Source organism: Hyla sarda, chromosome 6 (genome assembly GCF_029499605.1).
Source record: "Hyla sarda isolate aHylSar1 chromosome 6, aHylSar1.hap1, whole genome shotgun sequence".
Taxonomy (NCBI): domain Eukaryota; kingdom Metazoa; phylum Chordata; class Amphibia; order Anura; family Hylidae; genus Hyla; species Hyla sarda.
Window position 1 is genome coordinate 295,190,663 of NC_079194.1, and position 27,588 is coordinate 295,218,250.

Consider the following 27,588-nt stretch of genomic DNA (forward strand, 5'->3'; position numbering starts at 1 on the left):
CCAAACAAGGTGCATCCAGCTGTTGCAAAACTACAACTTCCAGCATGCCTGTCCTGGCATGCTGGGAGTTGTAGTTTTACAACAGCTGGAGGCACCCTGGTTGGGAAACACTGTCATGCACATGAATAGTTAATAAAGGGGGTTACAAAGAGTGTCCCTGGCTCCAGAGGACCTGCCCTTGCCCTGTCCTGCATTATACAGACATGTACAGGGGCGCTGTGTAATGCTCCATCTCCCCTGTGGTGGCGCTGTCGGGAAACTGAACACTTACAACTGATAGTAAATCATTGCTTGGGGGAAATGAGGAGACTTTGTGATCAGACAAGTGAAGACTGTGAGTAAGGGAGACATTTAGTGAGTACGCACTCCACCCTCCTGAGTGTAAGTGCTGTCTGACTAATGAGAGGCATGTGACACAGCAGTGAGACCTGCACACTGACTCGCCCCCTCAGCTGTGAACACTCAGCCAATCACAAGCCTCAGCACAGCAGAACAACCAATCAGCACAGCGGCCGCTGCCAGGAACAACCAATCAGCATCTCTGCCTCCTCCTCCTCAAACCAACTCAGAAGATTCTAACTCCACAAACACTTCACATCCAGGAAGAAGAAGCTTCAGAGTCACCGGGAGGAGGAGGAGGATTGTGCGGAGGACTGTGCGGAGGACTGTGCGGAGGACTGAGACCCAAATAGTGAGAGCGGGTAAAAGACAACAAGGTATATAGTATATAGTGTATATATGTAATAGTGAGAGCGGGTAATGTCAGCAGGGTATATATAGTATATATGTAATAGTGAGAGCGGGTAATGTCAGCAGGGTATATATAGTATATAGTGTATATATGTCATAGTGAGAGCGGGTAATGTCAGCAGGGTATATATAGTATATAGTGTATATATGTCATAGTGAGAGCGGGTAATGTCAGCAGGGTATATATAGTATATAGTGTATATATGTCATAGTGAGAGCGGGTAATGTCAGCAGGGTATATATAGTATATAGTGTATATATGTCATAGTGAGAGCGGGTAATGTCAGCAGGGTATATATAGTATATAGTGTATATATGTCATAGTGAGAGCGGGTAATGTCAGCAGGGTATATATAGTATATAGTGTATATATGTCATAGTGAGAGCGGGTAATGTCAGCAGGGTATATATAGTATATAGTGTATATATGTCATAGTGAGAGCGGGTAATGTCAGCAGGGTATATATAGTAAATAGTGTATATATGTCATAGTGAGAGCGGGTAATGTCAGCAGGGTATATATAGTATATAGTGTATATATGTCATAGTGAGAGCGGGTAATGTCAGCAGGGTATATATAGTATATAGTGTATATATGTCATAGTGAGAGCGGGTAATGTCAGCAGGGTATATATAGTATATAGTGTATATATGTCATAGTGAGAGCGGGTAATGTCAGCAGGGTATATATAGTATATAGTGTATATATGTCATAGTGAGAGCGGGTAATGTCAGCAGGGTATATATAGTGTATAGTGTATATATGTAATGGTGAGAGCGGGTAATGTCAGCAGGGTATATATAGTGTATAGTGTATATATGTAATGGTGAGAGCGGGTAATGTCAGCAGGGTATATATAGTATATAGTGTATATATGTCATAGTGAGAGCGGGTAATGTCAGCAGGGTATATATAGTATATAGTGTATATATATGTAATAGTGAGAGCGGGTAATGTCAGCAGGGTATATATAGTGTATAGTGTATATATGTCATAGTGAGAGCGGGTAATGTCAGCAGGGTATATATAGTATATAGTGTATATATGTATAATAGTGAGAGCGGGTAATGTCAGCAGGGTATATATAGTATATAGTGTATATATGTATAATAATGAGAGCGGGTAATGTCAGCAGGGTGTATATAGTATATAGTGTATATATGTAATAGTGAGAGCGGGTAAAAGACAACAAGATATATAGTATATAGTGTATATATGTCATAGTGAGAGCGGGTAATGTCAGCAGGGTATATATAGTATATAGTGTATATATGTAATAGTGAGAGCGGGTAATGTCAGCAGGGTATATAGTATATAGTGTATATATGTCATAGTGAGAGCGGGTAATGTCAGCAGGGTATATATAGTATATAGTGTATATATGTATAATAGTGAGAGCGGGTAATGTCAGCAGGGTATATATAGTATATAGTGTATATATGTCATAGTGAGAGCGGGTAATGTCAGCAGGGTATATATAGTATATAGTGTATATATGTCATAGTGAGAGCGGGTAATGTCAGCAGGGTATATATAGTATATAGTGTATATATGTCACAGTGAGAGCGGGTAATGTCAGCAGGGTATATATAGTATATAGTGTATATATGTCATAGTGAGAGCGGGTAATGTCAGCAGGGTATATATAGTATATAGTATATATGTCATAGTGAGAGCGGGTAATGTCAGCAGGGTATATATAGTATATAGTGTATATATGTCATAGTGAGAGCGGGTAATGTCAGCAGGGTATATATAGTATATAGTGTATATATGTCATAGTGAGAGTGGGTAATGTCAGCAGGGTATATATAGTATATAGTGTATATATGTAATAGTGAGAGCGGGTAATGTCAGCAGGGTGTATATAGTATATAGTGTATATATGTCATAGTGAGAGCGGGTAATGTCAGCAGGGTATATATAGTATATAGTGTATATATGTCATAGTGAGAGCGGGTAATGTCAGCAGGGTATATATAGTATATAGTGTATATATGTCATAGTGAGAGCGGGTAATGTCAGCAGGGTATATATAGTATATAGTGTATATATGTCATAGTGAGAGCGGGTAATGTCAGCAGGGTATATATAGTATATAGTGTATATATGTCATAGTGAGAGCGGGTAATGTCAGCAGGGTATATATAGTATATAGTGTATATATGTCATAGTGAGAGCGGGTAATGTCAGCAGGGTATATATAGTATATAGTGTATATATGTCATAGTGAGAGCGGGTAATGTCAGCAGGGTGTATATAGTATATAGTGTATATATGTCATAGTGAGAGCGGGTAATGTCAGCAGGGTATATATAGTATATAGTGTATATATGTCATAGTGAGAGCGGGTAATGTCAGCAGGGTATATATAGTATATAGTGTATATATGTAATGGTGAGAGCGGGTAATGTCAGCAGGGTATATATGGTATATAGTGTATATATGTCATAGTGAGAGCGGGTAATGTCAGCAGGGTATATATAGTATATAGTGTATATATGTCATAGTGAGAGCGGGTAATGTCAGCAGGGTATATATGGTATATATCTGTAATAGTCACGTTGTGGGTGTATATATAGTATATATCTATAATAGTCACATTGTGTATAGTGTGTGTGTGTGTGTGTATATATATAGATATGTGTGTGTGTGTGTGTATATATAGATATGTGTGTGTGTGTGTGTGTGTATATATATATATATTCGGTGCTCCTTTTGAGGAACCAGCACCAATCACTGAGTCCGGATTAAATGCAGGTGAAGATTCTTTATTGCATTAGAGTCTGGGACGCGACGTTTCGGTGAACAAGCCTTTATCCAGCGAGCACTGTTATATATCCAGCCTGGCAAGCTGGGGGATTCCTGCACCTCACTGATGGCTTCCTGTGCCGAAACCCTTCATATATATATATATATATATATATATATATATATATATATATATATATATATATATAATCTGTAATACATTGTATATAGTATATATCTTTAATAGACAGCAGCAGGACGCCCCATACATTGTATATATCTGTAATGGTCACATTGTGATACATTGTACAGATCTGTAATGGTCACATTGTGATACATTGTATAGATCTGTAATGGTCACATTGTGATACATTGTACAGATCTGTAATGGTCACATTGTGATACATTGGATAGATCTGTAATGGTCACACTGTGATACATTGGATAGATCTGTAATGGTCACATTGTGATACATTGTACAGATCTGTAATGGTCACATTGTGATACATTGTACAGATCTGTAATGGTCACATTGTGATACATTGGATAGATCTGTAATGGTCACATTGTGATACATTGTACAGATCTGTAATGGTCACATTGTGATACATTGGATAGATCTGTAATGGTCACACTGTGATACATTGGATAGATCTGTAATGGTCACATTGTGATACATTGTACAGATCTGTAATGGTCACATTGTGATACATTGTACAGATCTGTAATGGTCACATTGTGATACATTGGATAGATCTGTAATGGTCACATTGTGATACATTGTACAGATCTGTAATGGTCACATTGTGATACATTGTACAGATCTGTAATGGTCACATTGTGATACATTGGATAGATCTGTAATGGTCACATTGTGATACATTGGATAGATCTGTAATGGTCACATTGTGATACATTGGATAGATCTGTAATGGTCACATTGTGATACATTGTACAGATCTGTAATGGTCACATTGTGATACATTGGATAGATCTGTAATGGTCACACTGTGATACATTGGATAGATCTGTAATGGTCACATTGTGATACATTGGATAGATCTGTAATGGTCACATTGTGATACATTGGATAGATCTGTAATGGTCACATTGTGATACATTGGATAGATCTGTAATGGTCACATTGTGATACATTGTACACATCTGTAATGGTCACATTGGTTAACCCTGTCTTGCCCAGTTGCAGTTTTGAACAGTTGATCAGTTTTATAATCATCTGATACCGACAATCTTCGCAGCCCGAGAGTAAAACAAGCGAGTGTATCGGACTTCCGGTGCGTTTTCTGATCGCGTTACTCTCCCGCTGGGGAGATTGCCCGGGATTGTTAAACATCCTGCCCCCAGACCAACCTCATGGTAAAGTATGATTTAACTGTCCGGCAGGCAGGTGCAGAGAATAGTTAGCGCCTTGGGCAGGGAGAGGGGAGGGGGTGGCTGGGCAACGTAGAAAAAGGTGAAGGGGGAGAGAAGACATCGGTGCGGGGGCAGGGAGAGGGCATGGCATTGCTGGGGCTTCAGCAGACTAGAAAAGCTGAGTAGCACAATATACTTCAATATGGCTGCTTTAGGCTGTATTCACTCGATGACATTGTACATACTGTACTGAAAGTGGCGCACTCGGCGGGATGTCCCGGATACGTCTTAGAAATGTGAAGTACCATCAAGTGGTAACATTGTGCCTGGTTTCATATATTGTGCAACTTTCTCAAATAGTTTCAAAATTCTGTGTTGCGAAACTACAACTCCCAGCATGCCCTGACAGCCTGCTTCTGTCAGGGCATGCTGGGAGTTGTAGTTTTGCAAGGGCCAGAGAGCCGCAGGTACATGGATACATTGTAGCGTATTGTATGTGACCATTGAATGATTGACAGCTTTGCGCCCCATGGAGATATTGATCTTTTTTTTTAACCCCTTCTGCGCCAAGGCCTACTCCCATCATCCTTCTCGCCGACCGATCTTGTAATAATTCACGTGTAGGTTATAAACGGTTAATAATTCAGCGCAGGGAACAGGGCAGAACACACAGATCTCTACTCATCTTCACCCCCCATTCATGGTCCGCAGCTGCCCGGAAAGAGGAATCTCATGACTTGCATTAACCATTTCATCTCCTGGCAGGGATTCAATAACCCCCTATGGTCAGGGCAGGGGGGGGGAGGTGGAGGGGCACCTAGTGTGTAACACATTCTAATCAGTATAAAAAAAAAATATATATATATATTTTTAAAAGAAAATATATTCTGAGATATATCATAAATTTGACATCAAATTTGAAATAAAAATTCGATTTTTTTTGAAAATGTCATAAATTTGTAACACATTCTAATAATCCAGTATTCTACACAAAAAAAAAATATAATATTCTGAGATGTCATGAATTTTACATCAAATTTGAAATAAAAATTCGAATTTTTAAAAATTTCCTAAATTTGTCCAATAGTTCAAACTACTTGATATATCAATTTCATAATTTCAAAATGGGAAAAATGTGTAAATTTGGGCAATAATCTAAACTATTTGATAACCCGCCAACGAATCACCGATTTTATGGTAAGACGTTTTATGTAACTACGGGACTGAATAGGAGATGAGATCAGCGGCGCCACCCCCTGTCCCATCATTGCTGTAATGACCTTGAGGGGAGGACGAGGCTCCCGAAATATGATCAATACTGGGCAGGAAATGGCCAGAAACATAAGTCGTACTGTAAGATCACTGCACATCCCACGTCTCCAGAGACCCCATGATGTGACAGCGAACAGGAGGAGGGAGGAAAAGAGCTGCAGCGCACAGTATTATAGAAGTTATATTCTTGTATATAGGAGCAGTATTATAGTAGTTATATTCTTGTATATAGGAGCAGTATTATAGTAGTTATATTCTTGTGTATAGGAGTAGTATTATAGTAGTTATATTCTTGTATATAGGAGCAGTATTATAGTAGTTCTATTCTTGTATATAGGAGCAGTATTATAGTAGTTATATTCTTGTATATAGGAGCAGTATTATAGTAGTTATATTCTTGTATATAGGAGCAGTATTATAGTAGTTATATTCTTGTATATAGGAGCAGTATTATAGTAGTTATAGTCTTGTATATAGGGGCAGTATTATAGTAGTTATATTCTTGTATATAGGAGGCAGTATTATAGTAGTTATATTCTTGTATATAGGAGGCAGTATTATAGTAGATATATTCTTGTATATAGGAGCAGTATTATAGTAGTTCTATTCTTGTATATAGGAGCAGTATTATAGTAGTTATATTCTTGTATATAGGAGTAGTATTATAGTAGTTATATTGTTGTATATAGGGGCAGTATTATAGTAGTTATATTCTTGTATATAGGAGCAGTATTATAGTAGTTATATTCTTGTATATAGGAGTAGTATTATAGTAGTTATATTCATGTATATAGGAGCAGTATTATAGTAGTTATATTCTTGTATATAGGGGCAGTATTATAGTAGTTATATTCTTGTATATAGGAGGCAGTATTATAGTAGTTATATTCTTGTATATAGGAGGCAGTATTATAGTAGATATATTCTTGTATATAGGAGCAGTATTATAGTAGTTATATTCTTGTATATAGGAGCAGTATTATAGTAGTTCTATTCTTGTATATAGGAGCAGTATTATAGTAGTTATATTCTTGTATATAGGAGTAGTATTATAGTAGTTATATTGTTGTATATAGGGGCAGTATTATAGTAGTTATATTCTTGTATATAGGAGCAGTATTATAGTAGTTATATTCTTGTATATAGGAGTAGTATTATAGTAGTTATATTCATGTATATAGGAGCAGTATTATAGTAGTTATATTCTTGTATATAGGAGCAGTATTATAGTAGTTATATTCTTGTATATAGGGGCAGTATTATAGTAGTTATATTCTTGTATATAGGAGGCAGTATTATAGTAGTTATATTCTTGTATATAGGAGGCAGTATTATAGTAGATATATTTTTGTATATAGGAGGCAGTATTATAGTGGTTATATTCTTGTATATAGGAGGCAGTATTATAGTGGTTATATTCTTGTATATAGGAGCAGTATTATAGTGGTTATATTCTTGTATATAGGAGCAGTATTATAGTAGATATATTCTTGTATATAGTGTCAGTATTATAGTAGTTATATTCTTGTATATAGGGGCAGTATTATAGTAGTTATATTCTTGTATATAGGGGCAGTATTATAGTAGTTATATTCTTGTATATAGGGGCAGTATTATAGTGGTTATATTGTATATAGGAGCAGTATTATAGTGGTTATATTCTTGTATATAGGAGGCAGTATTATAGTGGTTATATTCTTGTATATAGGAGGCAGTATTATAGTGGTTATATTCTTGTATATAGGAGGCAGTATTATAGTGGTTATATCCTTGTATATAGGAGGCAGTATTATAGTGGTTATATCCTTGTATATAGGAGGCAGTATTATAGTGGTTATATCCTTGTATATAGGAGGCAGTATTATAGTGGTTATATCCTTGTATATAGGAGGCAGTATTATAGTGGTTATATCCTTGTATATAGGAGGCAGTATTATAGTGGTTATATCCTTGTATATAGGAGGCAGTATTATAGTGGTTATATCCTTGTATATAGGAGGCAGTATTACAGTGGTTATATCCTTGTATATAGGAGGCAGTATTATAGTGGTTATATCCTTGTATATAGGAGGCAGTATTATAGTGGTTATATTCTTGTATATAGGAGGCAGTATTATAGTGGTTATATTCTTGTATATAGGAGGCAGTATTATAGTGGTTATATTCTTGTATATAGGAGGCAGTATTATAGTGGTTATATCCTTGTATATAGGAGGCAGTATTATAGTGGTTATATCCTTGTATATAGGAGGCAGTATTATAGTGGTTATATCCTTGTATATAGGAGGCAGTATTATAGTGGTTATATTCTTGTATATAGGAGGCAGTATTATAGTGGTTATATTCTTGTATATAGGAGGCAGTATTATAGTGGTTATATTCTTGTATATAGGAGGCAGTATTATAGTGGTTAGATCCTTGTATATAGGAGGCAGTATTATAGTGGTTATATCCATGGAGTAGGTAGGTCTATCTACGTATATGAAGAAAGAACTTTATAGTTACGTTGTGATAAATTATTCTTGGTATCTTTCACTTTCATTTAGTTTAGGCGTCCCCCCCCCCCCCCCCCCCCCCGCCCGCCTGTGGTTGAATTTCCCCTTCTTCCCCCTCTAGAGAGAAGTAATGCAGCTGGGGGCGCCTGTGGGATGTTACATAACCTGAAGTGCTTATTCTTCTCTGCGGTTCACGTCTTGTTTTTGAGATTTCTAGTCATTATTTATTTCATAATACCAGGAAATTCTGGCGCTGGTTACATTGGTGTTTTTTTTTTTTTTTTTTTTAGGTGGGGGGGGGGGGTCATCTAGCTGGGGCAGACTTCTGTCTTGTGGGACAGGGTATTGCTTTTATATACAATCCAAGGAATATCCTATACCAGTATTTCCCAACCAGAGGGCCTCCAGACGTAGCAAAACTACAACTTCCAGCATGCCTGGACAGCCGAAGGCTGTCCAGGCATGCTGGGAGTTGTAGTTTTGCAACATCTGGAGGCACCCTGGTTGGGAAACACTGTCCTATACTATCCCCTATGTTGTTGTACTATCAATCGCCCTGATTTACTAAGAGTGTTGTGTAGGTTTCTTTGTGGGTTTTAATTCCCTACAATTTATTTTCCACGGTATTTACTAAGGTTTCCTTACATTTTCCACTTTCTATATATATATATATAATATATATATATAATTTTTTTTTTTTTTTTACACATGCTCCTATCTGTAGGGTTTTCCTCAGCTGAAATCCACCACATTTTCTGTGGAAACCTTAGTAAATATGTTGGGTTTTTGTGTAAATGTCGGGAACACTCCCCTTTTCTGTGACCACTCCCCTTTTTCGGGGTTTTCACAGTAAAATGGAGAATTAGTCAGGTTTTTTTCCCCAATTCTGGCGAATTCTGGACACAGAAAGAATTTCTGGCGCAATGTGCCAGAATCTGGCGCACAACCCTACAAACCATGTCTGGTTTGCAATAGTAAATGAAGGCCAATGTGTGGTACGTGCGAATTCCTGCTAGAATAGTTAACAAACTAATATTTTTGCATACAAGGGGGACATCTAGTAGTCAGAAGCGGCACTGCAATGTAATGTATATTCTCTCATTTCAGGGAATGTGATGTGCAGTAAAGGGCGGTAGCGTCAGTCCAGCCTCCATGACTGCCCCGGTGGCCGAAGCCTTCAGCCATGTCCTGGCAGAATTTGACTCCCTGGACCCTTTGCTGTCGGCCCTGCGCTTAGATTCCAGCAGATTGAAGGTATCAGGGTTTTTATTTATTTATTTTTTTTTGGGGGGGGGGGGGGGGTGCATTAAACCTGTTATGTGCATCTTTAATGTACTGTATCTAGTGCTTTTAGTTTTTTTTTTTTTTTTTAACCATTTTAAAGATCTCTGCTTGTTGTCTGTTAAAGGACTTATTTTTTTCTCTGATCTCCATGCTTTACACTACAGCTTTGCCTTCTCACATGACCTTGCTTGTGTTTGCAGTGTACCTGTCTTGCTGTGTCCCGGAGATGGCTGGCTCTTGGAAGCTCAGGGGGCGGCCTGAACCTCATCCAGAGGGACGGCTGGAAACAGAGGCTTTTCCTTACCCACAAGGTACGTGGAGGAATTAATTGAGAAGTTTATAAGACGATGTTAAGATTACAACTCCCAGCATGCACTCCGCATACACTAACAAATGGATTTTGCAGAGGGTCGCTTGCCCGACCCTTCACTCTTTTGATATCTTGAGTTCCCGGAAAGTAAAGAGGCAACAGTACATATAGATCAGTGTTTCCTAACCCGTGTGCCTCCAGCTACTGCCAAACTGCAACTCCCAGCATGCACTCCCCATCCCCACATACACTAGCACATGTATTTAGCAGAGGGACACTTGCCCGACCCTTCACTCTTCTGATATCTAGAGTCACTGGAGAGTAAAGAGGCAACAGTACATATAGATCAGTGATTCCTAACCCGTGTGCCTCCAGCTACTGCCAAACTGCAACTCCCAGCATGCACTCCCCATTCCCGTATACACTAGCACATGTATTTTGCAGATGAAAACTTGCCCGACCCTTCTCTCCTTTGGCATCCAGAGTCAACAGAGAGTCAAGAGGCCATTGTACACATAGATCGGTATTTCCCATCCAGTGTGCCTCCAGCTGTTGCAAAACTACAACTCTCAGCATGCAGATGGACACTTGCCCGACCCTTCTCTCCTCTGGCATCCAAAGTCAACAGGCAGTGGAGAGGCCATTCTAAACATAGATCAGTGTTTCCCTACCAGTGTTCCTCCAGCTGTTGCAAAACTACAACTCCCAGCATGCCCGGACAGCCAAAGGCTGTCCGGGCATGCAGGAAGTTGTAGTTTTGCAACAGCTGGAGGCACCCTGGTTGGCAAATACTGCTTTAAAGCAATCAGCACTGTCTTATTCTCTTTGCTCTCAATATAATTTTCCTTTTGTGTTGTTATGGTTGCAGGAGGGCGCTATCTCCAGGGTCGCCTGCTGCCCCCATGATAATGACTTTGTGGTTGTTGCAACCAGGTATGGACAACGGCTATGACATCTTATGGGAGAAAAGGATTCCATTGTACAATGATACATTCTATTTGTTTTTCAATTCCTCCAGGATCTCTGCTTGCTGTGAGTGAATGGAAGCATGGCTGTTTATATCTAGTGTGCCTCCAGCTGCTGCCAAAGTCTGTCTTCGCATGCTGAGAGTTGTAGTTTTGCAACAGCTGGAGGCACCCTGGTTGGGAAGCACTGATCTAGAGGCTGAGTTATCTGTACATGCATAATACAGTTGTATCCAGTCTAGATACAATTAAAGTCAGTGTTGTCCTGATAGTTTGCTACAATGTATCAGTGTTGGTGGGATGTATCATTCTGGACCAGTGCACTCCTAATGCAGTGTCAGGACATGCTGGGAATTGTAGTTTTTCAACAGTCAGAGGATAATGGGAGTTGTAGTTCTGCAAAAACTGGAGAGTCCTTTGCTGTCAGGGCATGCTGAGAGTTGTAGGTTTGCAACAGCTGGATTGTCTGTTATTGTCAGGGCATGACAGGAGTAGTAGTTTTGCAACATTTGGAGAGCCTGCAGTGGCCAGGGCATGCTGGGATTTGTAGTTATGCAACAGTTGGAGAGCAGCAGATTAGGGAACTCTCGTCTAGACTGTAGTTTTACAGCAATAGAGTCTGATACTGCCAGAGGATGACGGGAGTTGTAGTTTTGTAACAGCTGTAGAGCCTGCAGTTGCTCTGACTTAGTAGTTTCGGTAAAGCTGGAGAGTCCTTGGCTGTCAGGGCATGCTGAGAGTTGTAGTTCTTGTGAAGCTGGAGAGTCCTTGGGTGCCAGGACATACTGAGATTTGTAGCTTCGCAACAGCTGGAGTGTCTGTTATTATCAGAGCATGATTGGGGTTGTTGTTATGTAACAGTTGAAGAGCAGCAGATTAGTACACTTTTAGCTAGACCAGTGTTTTCCAACCAGGGTGCCTCCTGCTGTTGCAAAGCTACAACTCCCAGCATGCCCGGACAGCCGTTGGCTGTCCGGGCATGCTGGGAGTTGTAGTTTTGCAACAGCTGGAGGCACCCTGGTTGGAAAAGACTGGTGTAGACTGTAGTTTTGCAACAGCAAGAGAGTTTGATAATGTCAGAGGATGATGGGAGTTGTAGTTTTACAACAGCTGGAGAGCCTGTAGTTGCCAGGGGATGTTGAGAGTTGTAGTTTTGGAAAAGCTGGAGAGTCCTTGGCTGTCAGGGTTTGCTGGGAATTGAAACAACTGGACAGTCTGTTATTGTCAGAGCATGATGAGAGTTGTAGCTTTGTAACCGTTGGAGAGACTGCAGTGGCCAGGGCATGCTGGGAGTTGTAGTTTTTTGTTTCTTTTATTTTTAAGTAAGAATGGTCCCCTTCACTGACAGCTAACGGAGATGGCAGAAATTGTAACACAAACTATGATTGAAAGTTTCAGAACTTTTTAGTATACAGTGATTCAACTTTATCCAGACAAATCTGGAAACTCCCTTCCCTGAGCGTTGTCAGGTTTCCCCTGTGAAAAAGATCCATATATTAACCACTTAAGGACCCAGGGCGGTCGTCTGGACCGATCAATCACGCGATCGTGAGGTGGCACCCATGCCAACTCACTCCTGCTGGTAAAGGAGACGCCACCTATCACCCTTTTTTTTTTTTTTTTTTTTTTTCCGGGTCATCGGAGACCCGATTGACCCGGAATCGTCGCTAATCGCTGGTCTGAATTGACCGACAATTTGCGTCGATCGCAAACATGTAGGGGGGGATCAGGGGTTTGCACGGGTTGCCTGCTGAACAAACGCCAGTGGGGTGTAAATGCTCACTGCACCCCTTATTAAATTCTGTGAGGGGTGTAGTTTCCAAAATAGGGTCACATGTGAGGGGGTCCACTGTTCTGGCACCACGGGGGGCTTTGTAAACTCACATGGCCCCTGACTTCTATTCCAACCAAATTCTATCTCCAAAAGCTCAATGGCGCTCCTTCTCTTCTGAGCATTGTAGTTCACCAGCAGAGCACTTGACCTACACATATGGGGTATTTCCATACTCAGAAGAAATGGGGTTAAACATTTTGGGAGGCTTTTTCTCCTATTACCCCTTGTGAAAATGAAAAATTTAGGGTAACACCATCATTTTAGTGAAAAAAAAATCTAATTTTTCATTTTCACGTCCAACTTTAGCAGAAATTTGTCAAACACCTGTGAGGTGTTAAGGCTCACTGTACCCCTTGTTAAATTCCTTGAGGGGTGTAGTTGCCAAAATAGAAGGCCATGTGGGTTTATTTTTGCTGTTCTGACACCAAATGTGACTCATTCTCTTCTGAGTATTGTAGTTCACCCGCAGTGCACATGACGTCCACACATGGGGAATTTCCATACCCAGGAGAGATGGGGTTACAAATTTTAGGGGGCATTTTCTCCTATAACCCCTTGTGAAAATGTAAAATTTGGGGAAATTTTAGTGAGAGAAAAAAAAAAAAAAAGACAAAACAGCAGAGAGCACTGTGGTCAGACAGAAAAGAACATCTCAACTTCAGCAGCTGATAAGTACTGGAAGGATTAAGATTGTTTAATGAAATAATTTACAAATATGATAAAAAGCAGAAAATTTGGCTGTACTTTGGACATGGTCAGCACATGAGTTATTGTAACACACGTAAATATAAATATAAATATATATATCCCTTTGGTTCATTTGCTACATTACAATAACACCAACACTGTTTCCATTCACACCCGGACACCATTCTACTGTCACATACACCACGCAATACCACAACTACGTTTATTACTCACTATTTTTTAACCATTCATTACAACAGCTATATTTACTACATATCCTTTTCCATTATCATTTAATAACACACACATTCTTCTCATTTTACTATACATTTTAATTTATTGCATCTTATCATTTTTATATAGTCCTTGAGAACCAGCCACATTTTCAGCTTTTTATCATTTTCTCCAGTGGTTAGAGGATACCATTCTAGGCTAATTTCTCGGACAATACACTGGGAGATAGAGTACCCCACCTTTTGTTATTTACAAATCTGTTTTAACTTTCTGGAGCCAGCTGAAAAAATAGTTTTTTACCGGAGTACCCCTTTAACCTGCGGCTCAGCTATTATATGGGTTATTAGGAAATACTCTCAGAGAGCTGAGGTTTCGTCACTAGGTTGTCATAAATTACTCATATGTTTTTACACCTTTGGGGGATGGGATCAGGGTTGTTGCCCCTTGTTGTAGGATAGGGAATTTCTTCCTGATATATGAAGCCTTATAGAGATTATAAATAATCCAGGTTAGTCATCCTAGAAATGGCTGATAACGGAGAACACAATGATTGGATCTGGGGTTGGGTGTCCATTTAAGGGCTCCATATATCTCATTGCTCCGCTTTTTTTTTTTAACTCCTTGTTCCCTGCAGTCAGGGGATTGTGGTCGTCTGGGAATTGAACCAGGAACGTCGTGGGAAACCAGAAAGGATCTACGTGTCTTCTGAGCACAAGGGGCGCAAGGTGACTGCCCTCTGCTGGGACTCTGCGGTACTGCGGGTGTTTGTCGGCGACCATGTTGGAAAAGTGTCCGCCATCAAGTTAAACTCTGCCAAGCAGGGAAAGGTGAGTACGGGACTGCATGAAATCTGCTTCCATACGGAGGCTCTTTTTATTTTCTCTATCTCACTATGCTTTACACCGCAGCTCTGCTTGTTAAGGTTGGCTTCTGTGCATGATGTTGGCTGTCCGGTAATGCTGGGAGTTGTAGTTTTGCAACAGCTGGAGGCTCTCTGTTTGGGAAACACTGCCCAAGAGTTACAATAAGGAATGCTACTTAAAGGGGTATTCCAGGAAAAAACTTTTTTTTTTTTTTATATCAACTGACTCCAGAAAGTTAAACAGATTTGTAAATTACTTCTAATAAAAAAATCTTAATCCTTCCAATAATCATCAGCTGCTGAAGTTGAGTTGTTGTTTTCCGTCTGGCATCATTGCTCTCTGCTGACATCTCTGCTTATCTCAGGAACTGCACAGAGTAGGATAGGTTTGCTATGGGGATTTGCTTTTAGGGTACATTCCCACACGGCGTATTTGCTGCGTATTTGCTGCTGCGTATTTTATTTTCTCTGTTGAAGTCAATGGGTAGGAAAATACGCAGCACCAAATACGCAGCAAATACGCAGCAAAATACGCTGTGTGGGAACGTACCCTTACTCTGGATAGTTCCCGAGACAGGTGTCATCAGAGAGCACTTAGATAGAAAAGAACAACTCAACTTCAGCTGCTCATAAGTACTGAAAGGATTAAGATTTTTTAATAGAGGTAATTTACAAATCTGTTTAACTTTCTAGAGTCAGTAGAGATATATATAAAAAAATAAAAATTCCTGGATAACCCCTTTAAAGCATTCTCTCTCTGATCACCATGCTTTACACTTCAGCTTTGCTTGTTTAGATTGGCTGCTATGTATAATCACAAACTCAATGTATGCAGAGAGGATTTCAATTACAGCAAGGGATACCCTAGAGTAATGCTTCCCAACCATGGTGCCTCCAGCTGTTGCAAAACTACAACTCCCAGCATGCCCGAACAGCCAACTGCTGCCCTGGCATGCTGGGAGTTGTAGTTATGCAACAGCTGGCACTCTGGATGGGAAAAACTACCCTATAGTGACAATAAGGAACGCTACTTAAAGCATTCGCTCTCTGATCACCATGCTATACACTAGATTGACTGCTCCATATAAGCGCAAGCTCAGTGCATGGAGATACCATAGAGGAGGAGGAATAATGATAAATAATAACAATAATAATAATAATAAATTAATAATCGTATAATTATTAAATTAATAATATTATTATTATTATTATATTGATATTATTATTAAATGAATATTATTATTAAAATAATATTATAATAATTAAAATATTATTATTAAATTACTAATATTATTCATTTATTATTATTATTATTATTTTAATATTATTATTACAATATTATTATTATTATTACATCATTATTAAATTAATATTATTTATTATTAAATTATTAATATTTTTTTTTATTTCATTTTTACATTATTTATTTAATTAAATTTTTTCTCTCCAAACAGGGTGGTTGGGGTTTTATTATTATTCATTGATTTTGTATTTTTTTCTTTTTTTTTTTTTTTATGTATGGAATATAAAATAAGATTAAAAAAAGATACCATAGAGGAAAGTTACCCAAACAGGGTGCCTCCAGCTGTTGCAAAACTACAACACCCAGCATGACCGGACAGCCGTTGGCTGTCCGGGCATGCTGGGAGTTGTAGTTTTGCAACAGCTGGAGGGACCCTGGTTGGGAAACACTACCCTAGACAATAAGGAACTTAAACTCTTTCCTGCCCAGGCCGCTGCCGCATTCGTGATGTTCCCGGTTCAGATAATCACCAGCGTGGACTCGCGTGTGGTGCAGCTGGATTACATGGACGGCCGCCTGCTCATCTCCTCCCTGACCCGCTCCTATCTGTGTGACACTGAGAGGTGCGCTGCTTTATTGATATAAATTATTTTACGCTCTTTGGCGCCCCATGTGGTTGACCTGTTGTTGTGGAGTGATGACATATTGATGTAGTTGGTGACTTTTTGTTATGTGTCGTCGACCAGGGAGAAATTCTGGAAAATCGGCAACAAGGAAAGAGATGGAGAATATGGGGCTTGTTTCTTCCCTGGAGGACGCAGCTCAGGGGCCCAGCAGTCGATTCTGTACTGCGCCCGGCCAGGGTCCAGGATGTGGGAAGTCAACTTCGAGGGAGAAGTGCAAAGTACCCACCAGTTCAAGCAGCTCCTGTCTGCACCGCCGCTGCCTGTCATCAACATGCGGTAATATATGGTTCTGACCACCTGGTCACCATGAACAACTCACTACTGCTCTATCTGTATACTGCTGCCGTTATCTCTATGGGATAAGGAAATATCTAGTAGTTATACCCCTCCAGCTCTATCTGTATGCTGCTGCTATCTCTATGGGCTCAGTATATATGGTAGCTATACACCTCCCCTCCAGCTCTATCTGTATACTGCTGCTATCTCTATGGGATCAGGATATATATACAGTGACCCCCCGACTTATGATGGCCCCGACATATGATCATTTCAACATATGATGGCCTCTCAGAGCCCATCGTATGTTGAAGGCAGCCTCGACATATGATGCTGCTGTGTGTCGGGGCCATCGTACAAACAGCTATCTGACAGCGCTGACAACTTCAGCAACTGACAGTTGTTTAATGTGCCCCGTGTGCCCCGTTCTGCCTCCTGTCACTCACATGCTGTCCTGCTAACTCACGCAGGCTTCCACTGTGAGCTCTGTGTAAGCCCCGCCCCCCCCAGTGCAGCCATAGCCAATAGCCTGCAGCATCTTGCTGCAGGCATCCAATGAGCTGCTGGCTGCCCTCCCCTTCGTTTCCTATAGAGCTGTAGTCGGCAGGATGGTAATGGAGGACATTCTGTCCCCCCTGAAGGTATTTAAAGAACTGTACAGTACTGTATGCAATGTCACACATCACATACAATACATATATACACTATACACCCCATACATCAATGTTTCCCTATCAGTGCGCCTCCAGCTGTTGCAAAACTATAACTCCCAGCATGCCCAGACAGTCAATGGCTGTACATGCATGCTGGGAGTTGTAGTTGTGCAACAGCTGGAGGCACCCTGGTTTGGTAAACACTCCCCATACACTCCACATACAATGGTCATCCCAGAACCAATTAGCAGTTTCCCATAGAGATATGTACTCGACATATGATGGTTTCAACATATGATGGTTCTCCTGGAACCAATTAATATCATATGTTGAGGGACCACTGTATATAGTAGTTATACATCCTCCCCTCCTGCTCTATCTGTATACTGCTGCTGCTATCTCTAAGGGATCAGGATATATAGTGGTTATACCCCTCCCCTCCAGCTCTATCTGTATAATACTGTTTCTATTTATGTGGGATCAGTATGTATAGTAATAGTGGGATGGGATTTTCTTTATATGATTTGTTTTGTTTCTTCATCTACAGGTCGGACCCTCAGTACGATTCCTCCCCTGGTCCTCCTCAGTCTTTAGCCTTTGCCAAGCTCCTGTTTGTCAGGTGAGATGTGACATAGGATTTTTATCCTCAGGATTTGACTATGAAGAACCAGAACTAACATGATGTTGTCTTGTTCCGCAGCGATCAGAGCGTCCTGACGTGGACAGAGCGGGGGGTCTATGTGTTCATCCCTGAGAATGCTCAGGTTCTGCTGTGGAGTCAAATAAAAGGCAAGTTCTGACATTTTTTGGAATTTTATATTTATTTCTGTTTCTAAGAAAGCTGGGTGGCAGCTAAGATCACTGAAATTTCTACATGGACTGTCACCCAGATTTCCAAGGTTCCTGAGTAGTTCATTGTGATGTATTATAAGCGCTGGGCCCTATAGCAAACTGTTTAATCGGCCCCCACCTAAGTTTTTACTATACCTGTGTGAAATTAAGTGTGAGGGCAACTATGACCGATAAAGACATCAGGTCAAACCCCATATTAACTCAGACACCAGTTCCCCAAATAAATGTTGACCCTTAATAGAGCCTAAGCTAAGTTAAAGGGGTATTCCGGGCAAAAACATTTTATCCCTTATCCAAAGGATAGAGGATAAGATGTCTGTTTGCGGGGGTGGGGCTTGGGGGGGGGGGGGCCCGCTGCTGAGACCCCCCGGCGATCTCCCTGCAGCACTCTCATTCTATGCAGGTGCTGAATCTCCAGTTTCGGAAACCTCCGGGTTTCCGGGACTGGGGACGTGACGTCTTCGCCTTGCCCCCTCCATTCATGTCTATGGGAGGGGGCGTGACGGCCGTCACGCCCCCTCCCATAGATATGAATGGAGGGGGCGTGGCGTAACGCCACGTCCCCAGTCCCGAAAACCCGGAGGTTTCCGAAACTGGAGATTCAGCAGCCGCCCGCGATCAGACATCTTATCCCCTATCCTTTGGATAGAGGATAAAATGTTTTTGCCCGGAATACCCCTTTAAAACCTGTAAATAGATCCCAAAACGAATGACCCACCCCTGAACTAATCCCCAGGGTACGTTCTTAACCCTTGAATAGAACACAAGTTTAGTTCAGAACTCTGAAGAGAAACCCAAGTGGAGTTCAGACCTCCCCTCCAAAGAGGACGCAAGCTGATTTCCATCCCCTCTAAACAAATAGAGACCAAAGAGGAGACGAATTCTGAACCCTGAAGAAAGACCCAATTTGAATTTCGTCCCAGAGATCCCAGCTGAGTTCAGACCCCCAAATAGAGATCCAAGCAAAATTCCAACCCTGAATAGAGATCCAAGCTGAGTTCCAATCTTCGAATAGAGAGCTAAGCTGAGTTCCTATCCATGAACAGAGACCATAACTGAGTTCTGACCCTTGATCAGGGAGCCGAGAAATTCTGAACTCCAAATAGTGAGCCGAGATGAGTTACGACCACCTCCAAACAGAGAGAGCTGGATTCTGAAAAGAGCCAAGCTAAATGTTGAGCCTCAAAAAGAGAGCCAATCTGAATTCCAAACACAGATGCATTCTGAGTTCTGACCCCCTGAAGAGAGACCCATTCTGAGTTCTGACCCCCCCCCTGAAGAGAGATGCATTCTGAGTTCTGACCCCCCCCCCCTGAAGAGAGACCCATTCTGAGTTCTGACCCCCCCTGAGGATAGACCCCTGAATAAAGAGTCAAGCACAATTCTCACCTCCAAACACAGAACCAAACTGAGTTCCAGCTCTCGGAGAGGCCAGACCAGTTCCCTCTATTTACTTATCACTTATTCCTAGTTATTCTTCAGTTCATCATGAGCTTGTGTTCCAGACCCTCAAGGGCTTGATGTGGCAGGAGACCCTCTGGGCATCCTAGGCTTTGGCGGTCCGTTTTAACCATGACCGCCATAACCCTTATCTCTCTGCCACTGCTAATGCATCACTAGGCAGATATGCCATATTGGTGGCCATATTGGATGTAACCAAACCTCTCGCTCTGCAGGTATCCAGGACATATCTGTATACAAGAACGAACTATTCTGCCTCCACGTGGACGGGAAGATCTCCCACCTCTCCCTGCTTCCTGTGGACAGATGTGTGGAGCGGCTGATCAAACGGAACCTGTGGGGTTTGGCGGCCAGAGTCTGCCATATATTCCAGAACGCCATCATTACCAGCAAAGTGAGTGAGCGGTGACGTCCATTACAGGTATATGTGACTCTGTGTAACCGGAGGAGCCGGGTGTAACCCGCTGGGATGTTTTATCTTGTAGGCCCGAAAAGCGTTGCCTATAGATAAGCTGGAACACCTAAAGTCTCAGCTGGATCTGGTGGTACAACAAGACCTGATCGCTCAGATGGAGGACATCCTCTCCAGAGCGGAGCCCATGGACTCTGCCTGCAGCAGCAGGAGGAGCAGCATCTCATCTCATGTAAGCATTGGGTTACCATTGCCCAAAGGGAGCATCCTCCAAGTCTAAGGCAGTGGTCTTCAAACTGTAGACCCCCAGATGTGGCAAAAACTAAAACTCCCAGCATGCCCGGACAGCCGTTGGCTGTCCGGGCATGCTGGGAGTTGTAGTTTTGCCACATCTGGAGGTCCCCAGTTTGGAGACCACTGACTTAAAGGATATGTCCAGCTGTACAACAAGTTTGCAAATGTTCCTAATTAACAATAGTATACAGCTCCTATGCAAACGTGTGTCTCTATAGTTGTAGACTACAAACAAGCCCTGCTTAGTCTGATCCTGAAGTCATGGATCACTGTCGTTCATCTATCCCTATGGGTACAGGATCAGACCAGACTACACATGATTTGTTTGTAGTCTGTAACCATGGAGACACACAGGTCTACAGGATTTGTTTGTAGTCTGTAACTATGGAGATACATAGGCCTACAGGTTTTATTTTGTAGTCTGTAACCATGGAGAGACACAGGCCTACAGGATCAGGCTACACAGGATTTGTTTTGTAGTCTGTAACCATGGAGACACACAGGCCTATAGGATCAGGCTACACAGGATTTGTTTTGTAGTCTGTAACCATGGAGATACATAGGCCTACAGGATTTGTTTGTAGTCTGTAACCATGGAGACACACAGGCCTATAGGATCAGACTACACAGGATTTGTTTGTAGTCTGTAACTATGGAAACACACAGGTCTACAGGATCAGGCTACACAGGATATGTTTGTAGTCTGTAACCATGGAGACACACAGGTCTACAGGATTTGTTTGAAGTCCGTAACCATGGAGACACAGGCCTACAGGATCAGACTACACAGGATTTGCTTGTAGTCTGTACAAAAATCCCGTAGACCTGTGCGTCTCCATGGTTACAGACTACAAGCAAATCCTGTGTAGTCTGATCCTGTAGGCCTATGTATCTCCATTGTTACAGACTACAAACAAATGATGTTGACCTGTGTGTGTCCATGGTTAGTCTGTAACAATGGAGATACATAGGCCTACAGGATGAGACTACACAGGATTTGTTTGTAGTCTGTAACCATGGAGACAAATAGGCTTACAGGATGAGACTACACAGGATAGGTTTGTAGTCTGTAACCATGGAGACACACAGGCCTACAGGATCAGACTACACAGGATTTGCTTGTAGTCTGTAACCATGGAGACAAATAGGCTTACAGGATGAGACTGCACAGGATATGTTTGTAGTCTGTAACCATGGAGATCCATAGGCCTACAGGATCAGGCTACACAGGATTTGTTTGTAGTCTGTAACCATGGAGACAAATAGGCTAACCGGATGAGACTACACAGGATATGTTTATAGTCTGTAACCATGGAGACACACAGGCCTACAGGATCAGACTACACAGGATTTGTTTGTAGTTTGTAACCATGGAGACAAATAGGCTAACCGGATGAGACTACACAGGATATGTTTGTAGTCTGTAACCATGGAGACACACAGGCCTACAGGATCAGACTACACAGGATATGTTTGTAGTCTGTAACCATGGAGACACAAAGGCCTACAGGATCAGACTACACAGGATGTTTGTAGTCTGTAACCATGGAGACACACAGGCCTACAGGATCAGACTACACAGGATATGTTTGTAGTCTGTAACCATGGAAACACACAGGTCTACAGGATCAGGCTACACAGGATATGTTTGTAGTCTGTAACCATGGAGACACACAGGTCTACAGGATTTGTTTGAAGTCCGTAACCATGGAGACACAGGCCTACAGGATCAGACTACACAGGATTTGCTTGTAGTCTGTACAAAAATCCCGTAGACCTGTGCGTCTCCATGGTTACAGACTACAAGCAAATCCTGTGTAGTCTGATCCTGTAGGCCTATGTATCTCCATTGTTACAGACTACAAACAAATGATGTTGACCTGTGTGTGTCCATGGTTAGTCTGTAACAATGGAGATACATAGGCCTACAGGATGAGACTACACAGGATTTGTTTGTAGTCTGTAACCATGGAGACAAATAGGCTTACAGGATGATACTACACAGGATAGGTTTGTAGTCTGTAACCATGGAGACACACTGGCCTACAGGATCAGACTACACAGGATTTGTTTGTAGTCTGTAACCATGGAGACACACAGGCCTACAGGATCAGACTACACAGGATTTGCTTGTAGTCTGTAACCATGGAGACAAATAGGCTTACAGGATGAGACTGCACAGGATATGTTTGTAGTCTGTAACCATGGAGATCCATAGGCCTACAGGATCAGGCTACACAGGATTTGTTTGTAGTCTGTAACCATGGAGACAAATAGGCTAACCGGATGAGACTACACAGGATATGTTTATAGTCTGTAACCATGGAGACACACAGGCCTACAGGATCAGACTACACAGGATTTGTTTGTAGTTTGTAACCATGGAGACAAATAGGCTAACCGGATGAGACTACACAGGATATGTTTGTAGTCTGTAACCATGGAGACACACAGGCCTACAGGATCAGACTACACAGGATATGTTTGTAGTCTGTAACCATGGAGACACACAGGCCTACAGGATCAGACTACACAGGATATGTTTGTAGTCTGTAACCATGGAGACACACAGGCCTACAGGATCAGACTACACAGGATATGTTTGTAGTCTGTAACCATGGAGACACACAGGCCTACAGGATCAGACTACACAGGATATGTTTGTAGTCTGTAACCATGGAGACACACAGGCCTACAGGATCAGACTACACAGGATATGTTTGTAGTCTGTAACCATGGAGACACACAGGCCTACAGGATCAGACTACACAGGATATGTTTGTAGTCTGTAACCATGGAGACACACAGGCCTACAGGATCAGACTACACAGGATATGTTTGTAGTCTGTAACCATGGAGACACACAGGCCTACAGGATCAGACTACACAGGATATGTTTGTAGTCTGTAACCATGGAGACACACAGGCCTACAGGATCAGACTACACAGGATATGTTTGTAGTCTGTAACCATGGAGACACACAGGCCTACAGGATCAGACTACACAGGATATGTTTGTAGTCTGTAACCATGGAGACACAAAGGCCTACAGGATCAGACTACACAGGATATGTTTGTAGTCTGTAACCATGGAGACACACAGGCCTGCGTAGGAGCTGTAAGTGCAAAACAGTTACAGATTATTTAGTAAAGATTGCAAAAATTGATCTCGCACCAGTGCTCTGCTTTTCAGGAGAGTTTTAATGTGATGGATTGTGGGATCTACCGGGTGATCAGTCGTAGGAACAGTCAGTCTGATGAAGACTCCGGATCACTGCACAGTCAGACGCTGTCGGAGGATGAGAGGCTGCGGGAGCTTTCTGTACATCCGGATGAAGAACAAGCAGAACTGGGTAAAAAAACTCTTATACAGTATCACTGTCTGAATAATCCACCCAGCTGTTAGAGGGAAAATGATGGTAGGAATTCTGGATGCAGCTCTGGAGGTGACTGGAGCAGAAGATTTTATATAATACGGTATCGGTAAAAAATGCCTCTAATATTTGTCAATGTGAACTGTCCCTAAAAGAGTATAACTCTCATCATGTCCTACACTTTATTATTTGGAAGAGTTCAGGAGAAGCCCATTGCAGTTGTGGACTCTCCCTCATATTTCTTTTATTTCACTCATTGTTGGCCTGTTTTTCATGCATGTTCCGCCCATCAGACACCGTTTCACATGCATCTGTGAATATGGAGAGCGATCGGACCGAGCCCCTCCTACCATTTAACATCACATTGCCATTCCGCTCCACATCACCCCGTGTGTCTCTACAAGCAGTGAAAGAAAGGTAATGCGTGGGTTAATAACGTGATGGAGATTGTTCACATGCAGTAGGAAATATTTTATAAATTAATGACTAAAAGATAGATAAGAAATAAAAGATTTAAAAAAATAGAAAGCTGCAGTACCATTTTCTAACACTGGGTGTGCCCATTTATCATTGCAGTAATGCAATTTGTACTTTATACCGGGTAGGAATCTTATATACTCCAATGATTTAATGGGCACATTAATTTTATTGGTGAAGTAATAGAAATTTTGCAATTGATATTGCATTTGTTAAAGGGGTAATCATCTGCTCAGCGTTTGGAACAAACTGTTGCTAACGCTGGAGCCGGGAGCTCGTGACATAATAGCCCCGCTCCCATGATGTCATGCCCCGCCCCCTCAATGCAAGTCTATGGGAGGGGGCGTGACAGCTGTCACGCCCCCTCCCAGAGACTTGCATACAGGGGTCGGGGCTATGACGTCACAAGCTCCCGGTGCTTGCTCCAGCATTCGGAACAGTTTGTTCCAAACGCTGAGCAGCAGAGTACCCCTTTAATGGATTTCTTTAAATAGCTTCTATAGTTCTTCATAATAACCTCCCCACCAAAAAATGTTTTGGTTCCAGTGTTTCCAGTTTTGTTCGAAAAACCTCAGAAAAAATAGGGACCCTCCATATGAGTCCAGAAATTAGGAGAAAGCAGGAGCCGACCACAGAAGAGCAGCCCCTGGAAGTGACTACTAATGGGGTGACCCAACCAGAGGAGGAGAGGACTGAGTGAGTCCATTGTTACAGGAGAGGGTGGGGGCACTGGGGGGTTGTCTATTTTTGTGAATTTTTTGATAGTGTTTGTGCTAGTCTGCAGATTTTGTGTATTCATTTTTGCAAACTTTACATTTCACAGGGTGGATCATGTGCAGCCTCCTGAACCCTCAGTAGAAGAAATCCTACTAGGCGAGCTAAAGTCTGCCACCTCAGAGGCCCTGTAAGTAATAAATCTGAGCATTTATAGCTGCCATCTGTCTGTGATAACAAGTCTCCATTTCCATCAAAACAAAATTTGGAGAGGTCCACAATATTACTGTTTCTATATAAAATAATGATCTGAGAAATAGTGGGTCACTTGAATAATTAGATTACATTACTTATCCTGTACTGATCCTGAGTTATATCCTGTATTATACCCCATAGCTGTACTCGCTATTCTGCTGGTGAGGTCACTGTGTACATACATTACTTATCCTGTACTGATCCTGAGTTATACCCTGTATTATACTCCAGAGCTGTACTCACTATTCTGCTGGTGAGGTCACTGTGCACATACATTACATTACTTATCCTGTACTGATCCGGAGTTATATCCTGTATTATACCCAGAGCTGCACTCACTATTCTGCTGGTGAGATCACTGTGTACATACATTACATTACTTATCCTGTACTGATCCTGATTATATCCTGTATTATACTCCAGAGCTGTACTCACTATTCTGCTGGTGAGGTCACTGTGTACATACATTACATTACTTATCCTGTACTGATCCTGAGTTATATCCTGTATTATACTCCAGAGCTGCACTCACTATTCTGCTGGTGGGGTCACTTATGGACATTTATCAACGGGTTTAGTCAGGTTTTCTTTACTATAATTGTCGCAAAATTGTCGCAACTGCGACTACGCGATTTTTTGTGCGACATTTTGACTGGAAAGCGAGAAAAGCAAGTTTTTCAAAAATTAACTATGTAGTAATAATTTTAAAATGGACTACGGGTAGTCAGGTATTTATTAACTGCGAAAGTCGCAACTGCGCAAAAAAAAGTCGCAACAGCGTTAAAAATTGACTAAATTTACTCCAGCTCAAACATGGAGCAGAAAAAGCTACTACCAAAGTAAAAAAGGAAAAATTGCTTACGTGAAAGAAAATTATCAACAGGCTGAAAGCAGTTGATAAATACGTCGCACATAAGCAAAAAAAAAGTAAGGAAAAAATGACAAAAAAAAAGAATACATAAGCAAACATTGATAAATGTCCCTCACTGTGTACATACATTACATTACTTATCCTGTACTGATCCTGAGTTATATCCTGTATTATACTCCAGAGCTGTACTCGCTATTCTGCTTGTGAGGTCACTGTGTACATACATTACATTACTTATCCTGTACTGATCCTGAGTTATATCCTGTATTCTATTCCAGAGCTACATTAATAATTCTGTACACTTCAAAGCACTTAGACAATAATTTAATGTAGTAAATTATAACTCCTCCTCTGCATTGTGGGAACCTCTCTAAGCTGTTGTGAATGTATTTTCTTTATTTTATTCTTAGACATAAAATCCAAGATCCTCAGGTTTTGTTTGACATTGAAGCCATGAAGAAAATCTTGGGGGTTTGGCTCGGACACCTCGAAAGAGCACTCTCGCCCCAAGAGCCTTCCAACCCGCGCCTACCGGAGTCTAGTGAGGATGTCCTACAGTCACCTGGATTAGATGGCGGCCTCAATGTTGATGCCACAGAACACAAAGAGAGTCAGGAGGAAAAGACCATGGTCCACCTGAAGACCGAGGAGCACGTGGGCTTCCGAATTGAGGCTCCTTTCCTTCTAGAAGATTCCTTGCACAGGGACGTGTCTCACCTTTCCATGATGTGTCTGGAGTTCAGACTGTTCACCAATGGCGCTCCTTCAGATCTGGACACTTGTCGCTTCATACAGAAATACTTCTTCCTTCTTGACCTTAAGAGATTGAAACGGTGCATTTTGCTAAATTATGGAGATGCCCCCGGGGTCTGGAGCACCTACATTACGGGACTGAAAGGTGATAGATCTACATCTAATATTCACTATATTGTTACTGTGGTAAAATTCGGGCATCAATGGGCTGTGATGGGTGCCAGAATAATAGTTCTGGATCCTTGAATGGAGGCTAGTGAACCATTAAAGGAGTACTCCGCCCCTAGACATCTTATATCCTATCCAGAGGATGGGGGATAAGATGTCTGATCGCGGGGGTCCCGCTTCTGGGGACCCCTGCGATCTCCCTGCTGCACCCAGCGTTCGTTTAAAGCGCCCAATGCAGCGCCACAGCCACTCCTCCTCAATTTTTCAAGTCTATGGCTGA

The 27,588-nt window shown here is 41.6% G+C and overlaps 1 protein-coding gene across 5 annotated transcripts in view; it reads left to right on the forward strand.

Annotated features, from left to right (window-relative positions):
• Positions 1 to 360: 360 nt before the first annotated feature.
• Positions 361 to 27,588, forward strand: part of HPS5 (HPS5 biogenesis of lysosomal organelles complex 2 subunit 2) — a 35,466-nt gene continuing 8,238 nt past the window's right edge. Inside the window, exons 1-16 of one of the 5 annotated variants that reach the window (XM_056527836.1) lie at positions 361 to 716; positions 9,751 to 9,897; positions 10,128 to 10,238; positions 11,106 to 11,170; positions 14,592 to 14,784; positions 16,552 to 16,685; positions 16,809 to 17,024; positions 18,225 to 18,296; positions 18,378 to 18,466; positions 20,206 to 20,384; positions 20,476 to 20,634; positions 23,875 to 24,049; positions 24,364 to 24,487; positions 25,094 to 25,243; positions 25,371 to 25,451; positions 26,798 to 27,285. In XM_056527836.1, the coding sequence (XP_056383811.1) occupies positions 9,796 to 9,897; positions 10,128 to 10,238; positions 11,106 to 11,170; positions 14,592 to 14,784; positions 16,552 to 16,685; positions 16,809 to 17,024; positions 18,225 to 18,296; positions 18,378 to 18,466; positions 20,206 to 20,384; positions 20,476 to 20,634; positions 23,875 to 24,049; positions 24,364 to 24,487; positions 25,094 to 25,243; positions 25,371 to 25,451; positions 26,798 to 27,285 (2,338 nt within the window). In that variant the 5' untranslated portion in view covers positions 361 to 716; positions 9,751 to 9,795. Of the gene's footprint in view, positions 717 to 1,918; positions 1,943 to 8,819; positions 8,839 to 9,748; positions 9,898 to 10,127; positions 10,239 to 11,105; positions 11,171 to 14,591; positions 14,785 to 16,551; positions 16,686 to 16,808; positions 17,025 to 18,224; positions 18,297 to 18,377; positions 18,467 to 20,205; positions 20,385 to 20,475; positions 20,635 to 23,874; positions 24,050 to 24,363; positions 24,488 to 25,093; positions 25,244 to 25,370; positions 25,452 to 26,797; positions 27,286 to 27,588 lie in introns of those variants that run through there. The other 4 variants (XM_056527840.1, XM_056527837.1, XM_056527838.1 and 1 more) reach the window with 4 other exon arrangements.